This window comes from Crotalus tigris, unplaced genomic scaffold (genome assembly GCF_016545835.1).
Source record: "Crotalus tigris isolate CLP2741 ecotype Arizona unplaced genomic scaffold, ASM1654583v1 scf7180000017722.570129, whole genome shotgun sequence".
Lineage (NCBI taxonomy): Eukaryota > Metazoa > Chordata > Lepidosauria > Squamata > Viperidae > Crotalus > Crotalus tigris.
Window position 1 is genome coordinate 345868 of NW_024096591.1, and position 18296 is coordinate 364163.

Here is an 18296-nt window from a genome sequence, read left to right on the forward strand (position 1 = left end):
AGTATTACATGAATAATGGCATTATTTGTTACATACAATTTTGAAAACAAAATCCTATATTTCATGATAGGAATTTCCTTCTCTTTTTAGCTGTTCGATCACATTGTCTCCTGCATTTCGGACTTCCTGGATTACATGGGAATAAAAGGAGCTTGCCTCCCTCTGGGCTTTACGTTTTCTTTCCCCTGCAAACAGACCAGCCTAGATTGTGTAAGTGACTCTTGTTGTTTACAAATGTAAGTTTTCATCATCTGCTGTTCGGGATCCATTTCTTTTGACTTTTATGAATGCAAAAGCAGTATAGATGAAAATGGAGAGAAATCCTACTGTTGCTGGTTGAACCACAAATTGCTTAAATCTGTCCTTGGGAAGAAAACCTGGGTGGGAGTTCTTGTCCAAAGGAAGTCCTTGACTCACAACCATTTGTTTAATGACGCTTCAGCATTACAATGGCATTGACAAAAATGACTTATAATTGCTCCTTGCACTTACGACTGCTGCAGCATCCCTGTGGTCATGTGATCAAAATATGGCACTTGTCAACTGGCATGTATTTACGATAGTTGCAACATCCCAGGATCATGGGATCGCCACTTGCAACCTTCCCACTTGACCTCCGACAAGCAAAGTTGATGCAGGAAGCTGGATTCATTTAACAACCATGTGATTCACTTAACAATTGCAGTGATGCATTTAATAACCATAGCAAAAAAGGTCATAAAATCAGGTGCCGCTGATTTTTGTTTGGAATGCAATTGCAGTGATAAAAAAAACTGTTCCCAGATTAATTTCTGTCTGTGTATGGCTGTAGACTGTGCTTTGAAAGTGATTCTGAAGTGGAAATTGAAATAGACACTTCCAGGAATAGTAGTTACTATCAGCTTACATTGTTGATTTATAGCATAGAGCAATGTTTTTTACCTGAGCATCTTTAGGATGTGCGGCTGAGGAATTCTGGGAGTTGCAGTCCACATATCTTAAAAATACTGGCATTGGATAAAAGGAGAGTGTCATATCATGAGACCTTCTTGTTTCATTTGGCTTTTCTGGGTGGCAGATTTAGCATAGCTAACACTGAATAGCAAATAATCTTTCATGGGATCTAGCTGAGGAAATACAGGTTGGTGTCTCTCCTAAGCCCAAGTAGCTTAGTCTAACATTCAGCAGATATGGCACAGATGTAATGGACATCTTCTTAATGCCGTCATTTTGCTTTCTCCAATCTAATGCCAACCAGATCAGTTGGAACTACAGAGCCAAAGGAATTTTGGAAGTTGTAATCCTAATCTGTGTTGGGCATACAATAATAAATGGCTGCCGTATGTGTTCATTAATTGTTTAGGTCCAGTATTGCTTCTGGTGACTATTTCTGGTTTGTTCTAATAACACATGTTTGGAATCAGACATGAACTTTATTTATTTATTTTGTTTTTCAGGGTATCCTTTTGAATTGGACCAAGGGCTTTAAGGCTACTGACTGTGAAGGAGAGGATGTTGTTAATTTACTAAGAGATGGAATTAAAAGAAGAGAGGTGAGTTATTCACCTGCTTTGGTTCAAGATTGAAGGATTGTGATAATTTTAAACTTAATATATTGTTGATTGAATCACTAATATATCATCACATTCTCTGCAATACTTAAAATATAGTACATACATGTCAATAAAGTGAAGGATATGCAAAAAAAAGTGCTGGTGAAACTAAGGCAGATTTTAACAGACTTTGCAGTACTGGTCTTTGATGGTGATTTAATACATATCTGATACACCCAAAAATTATATGTGAGCTTCCCATTAAACTATTATTGCTAACATTTTAGAATTATGTTGTTTTTTGGTAAAAATCTAACAGTATAACCAGAAGCGTTTGTTGAGGGGATATTAAAAGATAAAAGCTAGATATAAGTTATAAGGAAGTGATTGAAGCTTTGTCTCTGTACGTGTGTTGAATGTACAAAGTTTTTAAAAAAGGGGAAGGCTTCCATCTTGTTTTTTTTTGACAAACCTTCCCCCACCCATGCCCCAGAAAATAATGGATTGAATTCCTCATTCCATTCCTGAAGATTTGTTTTGACCCGGCTTCCCAAACACAACAGACACACCAAATAGTCTCTAAAATTCCTTTTATTTCAGGAATGCCAGCAGTTTCACACAGCCTCCAAACAATGGAGCTTGCTCCCTTTTGCCCTGTGGTGGTCTCCCAGTACACAGTTACTCTCAGTTTCACCACGCTTGCAGCCAAAAGTCCTTCAAGCAAGCTTTAACATAAGACATGCCCACGCTCAGAAGGCGCTCCGACTCCCAGTGCCATAGAATCTGCGGGAAAACTCTGGCAAAATTCCAAGGAGGAGTGTCAGGAGTTCCAAATACAAATGGCTGACCAGCAGGAAGATGAATAGTTTTCTGCCACACCTAAGGGTGGGGCTCCGTTAGCAGCGGTGCCTCTTCTGCCCCAAAGACCACCCCATAGCCTCTCGCTGTTCTCCTTTTCTCAGCTTCCGCCGTGCCCGTGCATCAATCACTGGCTCCATGAGATCCTCCTCTCCTGAATCACTTGCCTCAAGGCATGGAGGTTTCAACCTTTCCATCTGAGGGCTGGCGGTCTGTCCCTGTCTGTCTGTCCCTGTCTGTGACAGCTCCATTCCTTTGTCGGAGCTTTCAGATGGCCCTGACATTGAGCCCGGCGCCCAGTCCTGTGCTTCCTCATCTGAATTGGCCGCTGAGTTCTCCAGTGGCCGATAGGCCACAAGATTGGCCTTTTTCTGTTAGAGACCCCAGTATTAAGATCTATTCTAATTTGAATCAGATTATAGCAGAGTGTAGTGTAGTGATTAAGGCTCCAGGCCAGGAAACTGAGTTCTACTTTCACCTTATGCTTAAAGCCATCTGGGCCATAGGCCAGTCACTCTCCCTCAGCCCTAGGAAGAAGTTAATTTCAAATCACTTCTGAAATCATTCATTCATTCATTCATTCATTCATATCCCACCTTTATTACGACAAATGACTGCAAGCAGCAAATATGTCCAACACACCTTCCTCCTCCTGTTTTCCCCTCAACAATAATCGTGTGAGGTGGATTGAACTAAGAGAGATAGACTGACCCAAAGTCATCCTGCTGCCTTTTATGTCCGAGGCGAGACTTGAACTTACAGTTTTCTGTTTTTTAACCTGGTGCCTTAAATACTATAGACCAGGGTCCCCAATCCCCAGTCCGTGGACCAGTGCTGGGTAGCAGCATGCCAGCAACTGGGCCACACAAACAAGCAAAGCCCCATCTGCGAGATGGAGGCAGCACACAAAACCACGCACCCTTCAGTCTGTGGAAAAACCACAGAGTCGGTCTCTGGTGCCCCAAAGGTTGGGGGACCTCTGCTATAGGCCAAACTGGAAATTTCAGGAATTTGGCCAGATGGTTACCAGGAGTCAACAATGACTCTAAGGCACCAAAAAAAAAAAAAAAAAAAAAAGCAGTACCCTCAGCATAGATAAGTTGGAACATAGCAATGTGACTAACTCTTAGTCAGTAGGCATAGACAGCATTAATTGTTTTAGGAGCAGAATGTTAATTTAGAGAACTATGGAATATTTCAGATCTGACTGACCAGGCCATTCTGAACCAGGCTGGAATGGCTAGGACAAAATAATAATAATAATAATAGTAATAGTAGTAGTAGTAGTAGTAGTAGTAATAGTAAAGTTGGAAGGGACCTTGGAGGTCATCTAGTCCAACCCCCTGCTCAGGCAGGAAACCCTATACCATTTCGGACAAATGGCTGTCCAGTCTCTTCTTAAAAACTTCCAGTGTTGGAGCATTCACTGCTTCTGGAGGCAGGTTGTTCCACTGGTTAATTGTTCTAACTGTCAGGAAGTTTCTCCTTAGTTCTAGGTTGCTTCTCTCCTTGATTAGTTTCCACCGTTGCTTCTTGTCCTGCCTTCAGGTGCTTTGGAAAATAGCTTGACTCCCTCTTCTTTGTGGCAGCCCCTGAGATATTGGAACACTGCTATCATGTCCCCCCTCGTCCTTCTCTTCGTAAACTAGACATACCCAATTCCAGCAACCGTTCCTTGTATGTTTTAGCCTCCAGTCCCCTAATCATCTTTGTTGCTCTTCTCTGTACTCTTTCTAGAGTCTCAACATCTTTTTTGCATTGTGGTGACCAAAACTGGATGCAGTATTCCAAGTGTGGCCTTACCAAGACATTGTAAAGTGGTATTAACACTTCACGTGATCTTGATTCTATCCCTCTGTTAATGCTGCCTAGCAATGTGTTAGCTTTTTTGCAGCTGCAGCACAGTGCTGGCTCATATTTAGGTGATTGTCCACTAGGACTCTCAGGTCCCTCTCACAGTTATTACTGTTGAGCAAGGTACCCCCTATACTATACCTGTGCATTTGGTTTTTCTTGCCTAAATGTAGAACCTTGCTTTTTTCACCATTGAATTTCATTTTGTTAGATAGTGCCCAGTGTTCAAGTCTGTCCAGATCCTTTTGTATCTTAAGCCTGTCTTCTGGAGTGTTGGCTATTCCTGCCAGCTTGGTATCGTCTGCAAATTTGACGTCCCCTCTTCCAAATCGTTGATGAAGATATTGAAGAGAACTGAGCCCAGAACAGAGCCCTGGGGCACCCCACTATACATTTCCCTCCATGTAGGTGCGGTTCCATTGAGGACCACATGCTGAGTATGGCCGGTCAGCCAACTATGGATCCATCTGGTGGTGATGCTGTCTACCCCACATTTTTCTATCTTGTCAAGTAGTAGGTTGTGATCTACTTTATCAAATGCCTTACTGAAGTCCAAGTAAATTATGTCCACAGCAGTCCTCTGATGAGGAATGTCCAGAGGAGATACAGAACATTCTGGAAGGGCAGGTTTTGTAGCTCCCTGTTAGTCATGTGGTAACATGAAGGATTGGGAGACAAAAAGGGATTACCATAAGGTTCATGCATTTAAGTCTAGATCTTCACCCATTCTTTTAACTGTTGGAAAGTATCTGGAAAGTGTTCGGGAAGAAGGGAGAAATTATATTTTTTCAGATTTATTTTTTTCAGTTTTATGAATTGTTAAAGGAAAGTGCCTCACTTGCTATTTTTAATTTTTTTATAGCTAATGTATACATTTCTTTCCTTTGGTAGTAGAGCCATGAATGGATCATAACTTTTGCAATATAAATCACCATATAGTAATCTTTTCAATACTGATGCCTTCCATCTACAGGTAGTTGGATCTAAACCTTGTATTGTTCCTGCTGACTAGAAATACTGGGAATTGTAATCCAAAAATACTTGGAGGACTCTAGCTTGCTTTAGGAATTCATTTTAAGCTTAAATTAAAATGAACATGAAATAGAATTAATCCCATATAATAATTATTGTATGTTGCATAGTATAAGTGATTCATTTTTATGAAGGAAAGTTTGTTTTTGAACATCATCCCTATGTAGTATTTGACTGTCAGAAAACCACACACAATGTACAATGTCAAGTTGTTGATTCTGGAAGGGAGAAATAGTTGCTTTCATATCTTACATCTCTTGAAATGTTCTCATAAAATTGGAGCAACATGATTCAGCAAATTTGAAATAATGTAGGAGAATAAAGAATAACTGCCGTCTGACAGAACAGTTTGTACTTCTATTTCAATCTCTGGGACAGCTTAAGTATATGAGGAAGATCCTTAAATCATTGGCAAAAGTGAAGATGAAACTTTGAAAAAGTGAATAAATTAGGAACTGTGGATACAGATGTTAAAATAGAAGATAAAACATAGGCAATCTGAATTCATCTCATCACTGTGTATTGGGAATAAGCAAAGTAGTTCTCAAGAATCATTCTATCATTTATTTGCTTCCATGTAAGAATTAATAGTTGGGAGCTACTGCATGGTTATGTGTTTATTCATCCTCTTTGGAATTGATATATTCTGTACATGATAAAGGACTTTGAAGAGAAAACTAAAATAGAGGGTAGGAATTTTTTTTAGCAATGAATAAATTACACAGCAGCCTGGGTAGAACAAAATAAAGATAACCCTCAATACATGAGGTAACAATCAGCATTTTCTAATACTTACCAGTCTAGTTGATCTTTGATATGTCAAAAAAATACCCTCACCTTCTTCAAACCGAACTTGGCTCTTAATGTCATGCCATTTTACTGTGGAAGTCTTGTGGGACATTTCATCAACTTCCTGGTCAGTTCCATAACTTTGGTAGTTTCAATCCAGGTGCTAACCAGATCTGACGGTGTGAGAACTGGTTCTAGGACTGACCAGTAGCCACTTTCAAAGTCTTTGCCTCTTCTTCAGAAAAGAGGCAGGTTTCTTTACATAGAAACTGTAAGAAAGACTATCCTCTGTGCCTATATTACAGCTTGTCCTCAACTTACGACTACAATTGAGCCCAATTTTTCCATTGATAGGCGAGAGAGTTGTTAAGTGAGTTTTTCCCCTTTTTGCGATCTTTCTTGCCAGTTAAGTGAATCGCTGCAGTTTGTTTGTTTGTTTATTTATTTATTTATTTATTAATAAAATTTATATGCCGCCCAATCCCTAGGGACTCAGGGCAGCGTACAAAATTAAAACAATAAATATAACAATAAAAATGAGTGCGTTCATACAGCATGTCCCAATTGTGTCCCGCCCCCCCCGGGGACATCAACCCCAGGCCTGCCGGAACAGGAGAGTTTTAATGGCTTTCTTGAAGGCCGGCAAGGTGGGAGTAGTTCGAATCTTGGGGGGAAGTTGATTCCACCACGTCGGAACCACCACAGAAAAGGCCCTTCACTGAGGGCCCGCCAGCCGACATTGTCTGGCCGACGGGACCTAAAGGAGGCCCAATCTGTGGGACCTCACTGGTCTCTGGGAACTATGCAGCAGTATGCGGTCCTGTAAGTAACCTGGTCTTAAGCCATGAAGGGCTTTAAAGGTGATAACCAACACCTTGAATTGCGTCCGGAGACCCACAGGATGCCCGTGCAGCTCGCGGAGGATAGGTGACACGTGGGTGTACCTTGGTGCACCCACAATCGCTCTCGCGGCTGCATTCTGAACCAACTGCAGCCTCCAAACACTCTTCAAGGGTAGCCCCATGTAGAGCGCATTACAGTAATCCAGTCTTGAGGTGACAAGGGCATGAGTAACCGTGAGTAGAGCCTCCCGGTCCAAATAAGGCCGCAACTGGTGCACTAGGCGAACCTGGGCAAAGGTCCTCCTAGCCACAGCCAATAGATGTTGTTCCAAATTTAGCTGTGAGTCCAGAAGGATACCCAAGTTGCGTGCCTGCACTGAGGGAGGTAAGTTTAACCCCCCTCCCAGGACCAATGATGGACCATCAGGATGACCCTTGGGGGGCAAGACCCAGAGCCACTCGGTCTTGTCAGGGTTGAGTCTAAGCCTGTTCACCCCCATCCAGACCCTCACATCTTCCAGGCACCGGCACATCACGTCGACTGCTTCACTGAAAGGACACGGGGTGGAGATATACAATTGGATATCATCCAATATTGTTAAGTTAGTAACACGGTTGTTAAGTTAATGTAGCTTCCCCATTGACTTTGTTGGTGACCACCTGACCCCAGGACATTGCAACCGTCATAATTACATGCCATTTGCCAAGCACCTGAATTTTGATCACATGCGTGACCATGGGGATGCTACAATATATATGAAAAACAGTCGTAAGTCTCTTTTTTCAGAGCCTTTTAAGTTGGAATGGTTACCAAATGAATGGTTATGTGATGACCCAGGGCACGGCACAGAGGCAACACAGTCAGCTGGCAGTTCAAACCACCCCTTTATTGCTCCAAATGTTCCCCAAATGCTCCCACATTCCTGGCAAGACCCAGAACAAGTAACGATACATACACACACAGACACACACACACACCCCTTCAGCAGCCTTTGGCTGCAAGTAGTTTCAAAAGTTTTTTAGATTAGAAGAGCAATTTACTCAAGGCCAAGTAGATAACAAAGAAAGGAACATACATCCAAATCTAAGGAGTCTGTGGAAATACAAGCTTGTCTGAGTAGTTTCAGAAGAGAAGCCAAAATTGAAATTGAGGTTTGGAGCACCAAATCAAGCTTGTCAGCCAGTCTAACTGTGAGAGTTTCAGGGTTTACAAGTAGAAATCACAACACAGAACAAGAGATCAGAGATTTGTTTCCAACTTTGGCAACGGCACACAAACCTCCAATAATTCAGCGTTTGTTCCCAACAAATGCCCCTCCCCACAGCATCTCCTTAAGTCTTAGTCCCCAGGTATGCCTTGTGGAGAGGGGTGGGGTGCTCTCCTCATGAGTAGTCGGACCTGCCTGCGTTGTTTGCTCCTTCTCTCCACTTTCCATGCTCTAGGATCAGGAGGGGGTGTCCCTTGCTCATCGCCTGAGTTCTGTCTCTCATGTTCATCCTGCCCCTGCTCCTCTCTGCCTTCAAGCTGTCCAAATCCTGAAAGGCCCTGGCCTGCTTCGGCCTGCTCCTCCGAAGCCATTAACGACGCCTCCCCCTCGATCTCCAGGTCCAGCTCATCTTCCTCAGCAGATTCAGCCTCCGACTGGGGCATAGTAGGTTAAACTACCTGTAGTTGCCTGTACGTGAATTTCTTAGTTGAAAGGATCCTTTGCTGAAAGTCTTGTACTATTACTAACTCCTTAATAAATCTTTGTAATATGAACTCTGCTTTTTTCCTCTTAAGATTAGCTGTTTCATTCTAGGCCCGGGGTTCCCAACCCTTGGTCTGTGGACCGGCACTTGTCCGCAGCATGCCAGCAACTGGGCCACACAAACAAGCGAAGCCCCATCTGCGAGATGCAGGCAGCACATGAAACCACGCCCCCTCTGGTCCATGGAAAAACCTCTCCCCACAGAATCAGTCTCTGATGCCCGAAAGGTTGGGTGCTGCTGTTCCAGGCTGCTACCAGAAGACAGACTTAGCTTTTTTCAGACCATTCAAGTCAGTTAGTAACTAACATTTCCTCAACTTAACATTCTCAGGTTGAAGAGGAAGGTGCTGGGTTGATATGTGGCTGTGTTTGTAATTGATATGAAGAATGTTTCATTGCTATCAGTTGAAAGAAAACCCTCTTTTCCTGATCATTAGGATATTGGCAAAAAGCAAAGAACAGATCATAAATGCTGGGTTGACTCCCCCCCTAATAAAATGATGGTGTTATAATGTTGTCTTTTTCAAGGAATTTGAACTGGATGTTGTGGCTGTAGTGAATGATACAGTTGGAACTATGATGACTTGTGCCTATGAAGATCCGAATTGTGAAATAGGACTCATTGTGGGTAAGTCTGAGGCTTGCTTTACATTTTGTTGAGCTTATTTACACAATAGATTCTCTTTTCAACCATGCCAAACCTTCCTTTTTATTTTAATAATTTTACTTTATGTTCTAACTGATTTGACGTTTACATTTCTCAAATCAGAAGCTTTTCCAGAAGCAGTTATATGCTTTCCAATCCTTAGTATCAATTCCCCTGGAAAGCGGGATTTCTCCCCCCCCCCATTTGTGAATTCAGAAAGCTGATGAGAGTAGATCTTGACAAGGTGTGGCCAGGATGTGTGAATGACTATGGACCACATTTAGTTATGTTGGGGATAAACTGTTTGATTTGGCTTTTCATCAAACCAAAGCATCTCCCTCTTCCTGTGCCCTTTGTATGGGAAAGCAGCATGTGTGCTGTGTGAGAGGGGGACTTGTGTATATGAAAGAGAATGCTACTCTTTGACTTAAGACCACAGTTAGGATTGTAATTTCAGTTAGAAGGCAATGAAGTCTCAAGACCTCTTATTTTGACTCTTACAAATATAAAATAATGACTGAAGTCAAGTCTGGTTGGAAAACAAGAACAAACAGATGGAAATTGCCAGAGATACAAGAGGCTGGGGCAAATCTTGCTTGAAAATTTAGAAATTCATTGATTTGGACAAAAAAGAAAAGAACAAGGGGTAATGTTGTTATGTAAGATCTTTTAAGATTTCAAAATTGTCATGAGCGCTCAGCTGTTTTTAAAGTCCTCCTTGAAAAGAGTATTTTAACTGAATTTGCTAGGCTGTTTTATGTATAGACATAACAAAGAACAGTTCAGCTACGTAGATTTGTTAGAGCCGTGCAATGTAAACAAGACAGGTTGATCTGCAATCCTATCTTTGCCAGATCAAAACTATTGGCTGTATTTGAATTTCAGGCAAGAAGATGGCCAAATCTCCCATTTTCCTTTTTTAATTGCCAGAACCTCTTTCAATTCCTTATACTTTCTCAGGATTGAATTTTTCAGAATATGGATTTAGCAAGTGATTTAATAGCAAATACCAGGTAGAATTTAATAACCTGTGCAGTATGGGTAGTTCTTAATTACATTTTGTAAAAGCTAAAGTCACTGCCGATAATGTTGAACTCAATTAACAAAACAATCCATAAATAGTTGCCTTTTATTAGCTGTTCATACTTCTGAACTGAGATCTAGGTTCAAATTTCTGTTCAGCTATGGAATCACAGGATGATATTGGAAAACCTATTTTATTTAGCCTAATCTCCCTCAAAGTGTTATTTAGGGAAGAAACCAAAATCTAGAATTCAACTGAGTGGAATATATTTTTATCTCTACCTCTGGGTTTGTATCATGACCACAAGATACGTGTTTTTATCTCTGGGGCCTCTGCCCCCTTTGGGATGTCCGTGATATCCTGGGTCCATAACATGCTGGTATAGCCTTCAAGTTAAGAAAGTTGCAGGTCCCAGCTCCTGGACAAACTCCTCTTCTGGTTGTGAGCCTGTTTATTTCCTAATTCCAGGAACTGGGAGCAATGCCTGCTACATGGAAGAAGCCAGAAATGTTGAAATGGTAGAGGGAGACCAGGGCAGGATGTGTGTGAACATGGAATGGGGCGCCTTTGGGGACAACGGATGCCTAGATGATATCAGGACAATCTATGACAAAGCTGTGGATGAATATTCACTAAATAGTGGCAAGCAAAGGTAAGCATTTTTTTACTGAAATATGATGAGAAATATGAAGTCATGTGGCTTTCTTTTGCAGCAGAGGTGGCTATCACCAGTTGTGAGCAGTACTGTTGGAGAACAGAAGGGTGTACAATTCAGCCAGAGACTGAGAGCTTTCACTCAGAATGTAGATTTGTGGGACAGTAAAATTGCTGTGGTTTCTTTTACAAGATCCTGAGGATAGCAGGCAAAAATCCAATGTGAAGTCAGAAGAAGTATTTTTGTCCACCTCCATTTAAGATGGGCAACAACCACCCTTGATTTGAAATGGGCTAGGATTTTCCAGTCAGCAATGGAGACTCTGAGCGTGCTCAGAAATCTTTTCGGTGGAATGAGAAGAAATAGCTGTCGGTTTGGGAGATAACTTATAAGTTTTGATTCCTGATAAATGTGGAAGAATACAATAAACTACGATCATCGCTTCCCCCTTCGCCCCAAAAAATGTTCAGGAGAAAAGCATACCTTTTCTCTTTCCTCCCTTCCTTTGGCCTGTACTCTGCCAATACATTGGTCATTTAGTGACCATTTACAGTTCTGATAGTGATGAAAATGTAACTTTGCAACTAATTCTTGCACCCAGGACCTTGACAGGTTTGTAAAGCAAAGCTGAAATAATATGGTAAGAATAGTCGTCGTTTTTCTTCCAGAGCACAGTGTTTAATGATCAAGTTCCTGGAATCTGTTGTGGCTGAATGAAAACTACCTGCATAGGAAAAATCAGAGGAGATTGGAAATGTGTGAAATGGAAGGATTGTCATACACATTAACAGATGTGAAAGGCACATGGGACATGGCTTCTCAGATTACATGGATTTTTGAATCAGGAAGAATATAGGTAGTCCTCGGCTTACAACAGTTTCTTTCTCCTCCCTAATATGCTTCTGAAAAAGGCAGTAATATTTTAAAACCTTTTTCTTACAAGAAAGGAAAAAGAAGCTTGCGTGTCCCCTTTTCAGAGAATCTCCTTGGTCTTTACAGAGGGAGACTGTTGCCATTCAGTTCTGAGCTGACTGACCCACTTCTGCTTAAGCCATCCAATATTTATAACATCTTTCCCAAAGAAATCTTGTTCCCTATAAAAACACTTAATTTCTTAACACTTAATTTCTGTCATTCTTACTAACAGTGTTTCTGAACCGGTATTTTTGTCCATGATCTTAGGTATGAGAAGATGATCAGTGGAATGTATTTAGGGGAAATTGTCCGTAACATTTTGATTGACTTCACAAAAAGAGGATTCCTCTTCAGAGGTCAAATTTCAGAAACACTGAAAACTAGGGGCATTTTTGAAACCAAGTTTCTTTCACAGATTGAGAGGTAAGTGTGCATATATCTGGAATGGAGCTTGTTATTATCTCCATAAATGTTAGCAGTCACTTTTCCTTAGCTATCTCATTTAACATTTTCTTCACAAACTCACATTAATATGTTGCCCTCATCTTCTAGCTTAGGGGTGGGAAACAATGGCCCTTTTATGACTTGTGAACTTCAACTCCCAGAATTCCTGAGCCAGATTTCAAAATGATGCTGGATAAATAAAAACATCTTGCTTGTGTGGAATTAAATGAATCCTGATTTATGGTTTGGCTAAATTGGCCTTAGCTGTTAGCCCTGCGAGGTAGCCCAGACCAGAAGCACTAGCCCTGTCTTTATTGAAAGCTTATATTAACAGAATTTTGCAAAACTGAAAGTATTTCTCCCCTCTTTTCCTTCTACTTTAGAAAATCAGAGAGGGGCCCTTGTAAAACATACCCTGCATCCTCCTTCTTTCTGTAGGCTGAGACAACCTTTTACTCCTTTTCTGTCCAGTCTTCAACTCTCCCTCCTGTCTCCCAAGGTCATCCCTATGTACCATTACATTAACGCTGGGGTCTTCAAATTTGGCCCTTTTATGACTTGTGGACTTCAACTCCCAGAATTCCTCAGCCAGTGAATTCTGGCAGTTAAAGTCCACAAGTCATAAAAGGGCCAAGTTTGAAGACCCCTGCATAAGCAGAATAGATAATGTGTAGGGTCTGCATGTTGCCTGCAAAGATGCTCCAGATGTGAAATCTTTTCCCAGTGAAATCTATGTGGCCTAATGTTGAAAGTGAGGTAGAGATCCCCGAGCTAGTTTCGTCCTCAAATGAGATGCTTGACTTTGGAAAGTTGTTCAAGTACTTGACTCTGTCCCCTTCATGCCCCTTTTCAACAGCGATAGATTAGCGTTGCTTCAGGTCCGTACCATCCTCCAGCAGCTTGGCCTGAACAGCACTTGCGATGACAGTATAATTGTGAAGGCAGTATGTGGAGCTGTGTCGCGGAGAGCAGCTCAGCTGTGTGGCGCTGGAATGGCTGCTGTTGTAGATAAAATAAGGGAGAACAGAGGCTTGGAGCATCTGGACGTAACAGTGGGCGTAGATGGCACACTATACAAACTTCATCCACAGTAAGTATTTTGTGTGAGTTTGTCTGGGTAGGAGCAAATGTTGGATTCTGAATGGTTTAAATATCGTAATTAAGGCTCCGAGTACCTTTATAACAGGGGTCTTCAAACTTGGCCCTTTTATGACTTGTGGACTTCAACTCCCAGAATTTCTCAGCCAGAGTGCCTGGCTGAGGAATTGTGGGAGATGAAGTCCACACGTCATAAAAGGGCCAAGTTTGAAGATCCCTGCTTTATAACCACTACGATCATGTATGTTAATGCAAACATGGGATGTTCTGACGGTTCATTGTGAGTTTTGCGGTTTTCAGAGGATGTAAGAGCTGATAAGATGGAACTCTTCTTAGAGGCTCAGGGTTGACATGCTGAGTTGAAGCTATTGCAGATTAATTCTTCTTCCTGTGTTGTTCCATCTTTTATTATTTATTATTTATTAAATTTATTTGCTGTCCATCTCACCACAAGTGACTCTTCCTATATGCAGTATATGCATATGTGCATAAATTATAATTAAATTATATAAAATTTATAATCTTCCCTCCCCTCCCTGCTCTCTACCTAACCCATCCCTCTTTTGGTCATCTTATTGATGTATTTCTCATTGTATTCGTTTTTCATTGTTTATTTTATGGATTCTATTTTATTTCTGTTTATACTCCTTTGAATTTCTTCCTTTTTTATTATTTATAAGGCACTCAAAATAACCTTATAAAGCAAGATAGGCAGCAAATAAATTCAACAAATAAATTTATTTCCAAATACAAAAATATGATATATGTGATTACTGTATACTCTCTTTCTCCAGCATTATTTTCTGAGTGACCAATGAAGGGTGGGGGATGTATGTAATTCGACAGGATGTTCAGTTTTGTTTCTGTGTGAATGAAAAGAAATGTTTGCCTATTCCAGCCACATCCCAGATTGTGCGTAGAGCATGTGTCAATCTGTGCCTCTGGCTTTCCTTGGACAGTTTCTGCCAGACATTTCTGTATTAGCAGCCTCCCTCAAGATGGTTGGTTGGCAGTTCTAGGAAAAGCAGTCTCAACATATCTTGAGAACACCAGGCTGGAGAAGGCTGTTGTATAAAATGTATATGACATTATTTTATATAATATGTCTGGCCATGCATTTACATAACCATCCCGTTTTAGCCATAATGTAGGAAAAACATTTCCACATCTTGGTCATTCTCCTAAGAGTCACTTAAGTAAGATGGGTAGTGTAGAAATGTGATAAAAAATTAAATTAAATTAAATTTCCTGCCTATAGTTGAGCCAGAATCAGCAAGACGGAGGGTGTTGTGCTGCAATAGATGCTTTGTTGCTTTTGTGCATGAGTGACATCACAGATTGGAAAGAGCAGGGATTCTTATGCACCCACTGCATCTGCCACTGGGCAGGTGTTGACCTTCCCACAGATGCTGTTTTTGCCCACTGGCTGCAAGTCGATCCCATCCTATCCCATCCAGCCTATTTAGACGATAGAGCCATTTTCAGTTGGGTGGAAGAAGGATTTTTCACCGCTTCTCTGCTTTCTGCAGCTTTTCAAAGGTCATGCACCAAACAGTAAAGGATCTGGCGCCCAAATGCAACGTGACATTCCTGCTTTCAGAAGACGGCAGCGGCAAAGGAGCCGCCCTTATCACTGCGGTGGGATGTCGATTGCGCGATGCAGAGCACAACTGAACTCTGATCCCTGGGCTGCTTATGACTTCCAAGCACTTTCTTGACAAACAGCAGTTCTGTAGTCTGAACTGGCGGGGAGAGCCCAGAATTCACTGCTTGGTGGAAGAGTTGGGGTTTAAGAAAAAAAAAAAGTAAAATAAAAAATAGAATGCTGATTAAGTATGCTGTTGCTGATAATATCTTCTACTTTGGGTCCTTTTGTCTGCATGTGTCTTTTTCTGGCCTATTTAGTACATTCCCCATCTGTAGATCATGAAAAAAAATGGATAATTTAAACAAATGTCAGGAATTAATTTATGATTTGAGGTTCTAAAATTACAGCCAAAAAATTGACATGAGCAAGAGCAGGTGGTGGTACCATGTCAAGTATATTCTTTGCAGCTGCTACCGTGTCCACATTAAACCAGTATACCACCAACAGTGCTGAATATGAGGCAAATGCTTATGCAAAATGAATGTAGCAATTCCCACCTGAACTTTTCACCCAATATTGTTTTATTCCCTCCTCACCCATCTTGGAGTTTTCACAGCAGTCTGGTAGCATCTGAATTTTCTGGTCTTAGACTTCCCTTAATGATGTGAATTTTCTTCTGTTTGCACTGAACCAAGGGATGCACAGATCAATTAATCAATCAACCAGTACCTCTCCTCACTTGTCAATTATCACTTCTATTTCTTTTCGCTTTGGTAATCAATGTCAAAATTCCAAGTAAAGCATGAACCATTTCAAAAGGCAAGTCTTTATTAATAAAATCAAAGGTGATCCAGATCTCTAAGAAATGCTTTTTGCCTTTATATTAGCTTTGCTATTTTCCAGGTTTCTCTCTCCCCCCCTTTAATAAAAGAGTTTGGAATTCCCTTGTTATTTTATGTCCTGCTGAGAGCCATTTCCAATTTATTAAGGTCCTAAATTCTGGGAGAAACATGAGAGCTTGCATGGGAGAATATAATGTGTTGGGGGCAGAGACTTGACTTTCTGTCGGATCCATATCACAGGTGCACATCCAGAAGAACCAAATCAGCGTAAGGCCAGTATTTGCATCCAACAGCCAAAGCATCTGCAGAACTGAAACCCCATCTTTTTTTGAGGTAGGGCAGGGGTCTTCAAACTTGACCCTTTTATGACTTACGGATTTCAACTCCCAGAAATCCTCAGCCAGCCACACTGGCTGAGGAATTCTGGGAGTTGGAAGTCCACAAGTCATAAAAGGACCAAGTTTGAAGACCCCTGAGGTAGGGTTTTGATTGTTTGGTCCTGGTTATCATCTTTTTTAAAAAAACAAAATCCCACTGGATAATCCAGTCTAGCCTTTGCTCTAGAGCAGTGTTTCTCAACCTCAGTAGCTTTAAGTTGTGGGGACTTCAACTCTTGCTTGGCTGGGGAATTCTAAGACTTGAAGTCCACACACCTTAAAGTAGCCAAGGTTGAGAAACATTGTTCTAGACTGAAGATACCAGTGACTACAGACCTGACCACCATTTTGATTTTCTCTTATAGCCCAGGGTGTCTGACACATTATTCTAAAAACTGCAGGAAACTGAAAAGGTTTGAGTGGCTTCCTATTTCTGATGCTTCTGTAAGACAGCATTTACACAATCACAAAACTTCGCTATAGCCAAAGAATCAGATGGGAAAATGTGATACACTCTACCTTCTATGGTGATTACAGTAGTAGAATTCATAATGAAATCACATTGATCTTTATGGAGCTGAATTGTACCAATTATACTTCTGAAAATGCACACTTGTAGTTAATTAGGCATGTGGGAAATTAGGTATTCTTTAACAATTTTAGGAATATCTTTCAAGACCTGGTTTATTCTGGTTTATTTATTGGATTTGGTGGTGCGATTTACCAAGATATTTGAAAAATATTGATATAGGTAGCACCAGAGAAAATAATCTGCAAACGATGGATATCACAGTTACAAGATCTTGTAGTTTGACCTAGACTTGAAATTTAAACTAGAGCGTTATTATAGAGACTGAACTCTTTTCTCTTGTTAGTAATTACCCAAATAGCAAAGGGGTCAGCTTGTCTTTTTAGAGGCTCTCCAGCTATCTCCATTCCAATAAGAAAGTATATTGATCACATCATTGGCAACAAGAAACAGCAACAATAAAGAAAATAAAGCAAGTTTAGTGGATTACTTTAAATCTCAAGATTCGGATTGCCTTCTCTTTTAATAAGCATTTTCAGTACACATTTTGGTGCATTGTGATCGAATGTTGTGGTAAAATGAGTCTTGCCCAGTATTTTGCAGCTTTCAGTGTGTGTGCGTGTGTACACGTCTTCCTGAAGGATCGCATGATTCCCATGGTTTTCCTATGCTGGAAAGTCTTTTTATATTGCCTACCAGTAGTGATGATACTACATAGTGCAAAGTGGACATTTGTGACATAATTAAACTTTATTTTGAAGTGTGTTTATTGGTGTTTGGTGATTCTTTCTTACAAAGGAATGAAAGAGGTATTTAGGTTGTAGAAATGCAAGAGAAACAAAAATATTTTTTTTCAAAATTTTTAGACCAGAACCTCCTTGAAGAATTCACAAATCTAGCCAATTTTGAGTTTCGATAAATGCGTTTAGAAGAATTTGCTATATTTCAGATCCTGGACATGTGGTTGCAAAACTGAAGTGTTCTTGTTAAGTCAACAAATATCTCTTGGGCTTAATCTTCAGAGAAAGAAGGTCCTGGATTTCAGAGTGAATTTTGACATGCAAATATGTTCTTTTTCTTCCAGGTTCAAAAATTGGGCATGAATTTATGTTTACACTGTTAGCTTGTTTTTATATAGTTATAGTTTGCAGCTTCAGTGTTGAAGAAAAAAAAATCAAAAGTGGGTGCTTGGCATAAAAAAGGTCTAAGCTGTTCACTGTGCAGAGCTAGAAAACCCATTGGCTTCATTGTAATTTCTTATAAGTAGGAATTCTGTGTTCAAAACAGAACAAAAACTTTGCATTTTAAAGGCGTTAAGCTTTAATGCTGACAGACACTAATGAATTGCCTGGTTTAAATTGCAAAATCTATGCCCATCTGGAAATTTTTAAGTTTGGTGATGTTTACACACGTTCATTCAATAGGGTGCTTATTTTTTAGGCTGTAAAAATGTGTCTTACTTTGGGGAAACAAATTCATATACATAGTGAGTTATCAGTTGCTATTACTGATTGCAATCT

General features: G+C 40.6%; 1 protein-coding gene across 2 annotated transcripts in view; it reads left to right on the forward strand.

The window, feature by feature from the left end:
- LOC120306167 (hexokinase-1) overlaps nucleotides 1-17541 on the forward strand; it is a 67507-nt gene extending 49966 nt beyond the window's left edge. For both annotated transcript variants that reach the window (XM_039338875.1, XM_039338874.1), the window contains exons 12-18: nucleotides 91-210; nucleotides 1437-1532; nucleotides 9187-9286; nucleotides 10797-10980; nucleotides 12166-12321; nucleotides 13199-13432; nucleotides 14970-17541. In XM_039338875.1, coding sequence (XP_039194809.1) covers nucleotides 91-210; nucleotides 1437-1532; nucleotides 9187-9286; nucleotides 10797-10980; nucleotides 12166-12321; nucleotides 13199-13432; nucleotides 14970-15114 — 1035 coding nt within the window. In that variant the 3' untranslated portion in view covers nucleotides 15115-17541. The remainder of the gene's footprint in view (nucleotides 1-90; nucleotides 211-1436; nucleotides 1533-9186; nucleotides 9287-10796; nucleotides 10981-12165; nucleotides 12322-13198; nucleotides 13433-14969) is intronic.
- Nucleotides 17542-18296: the final 755 nt, after the last annotated feature.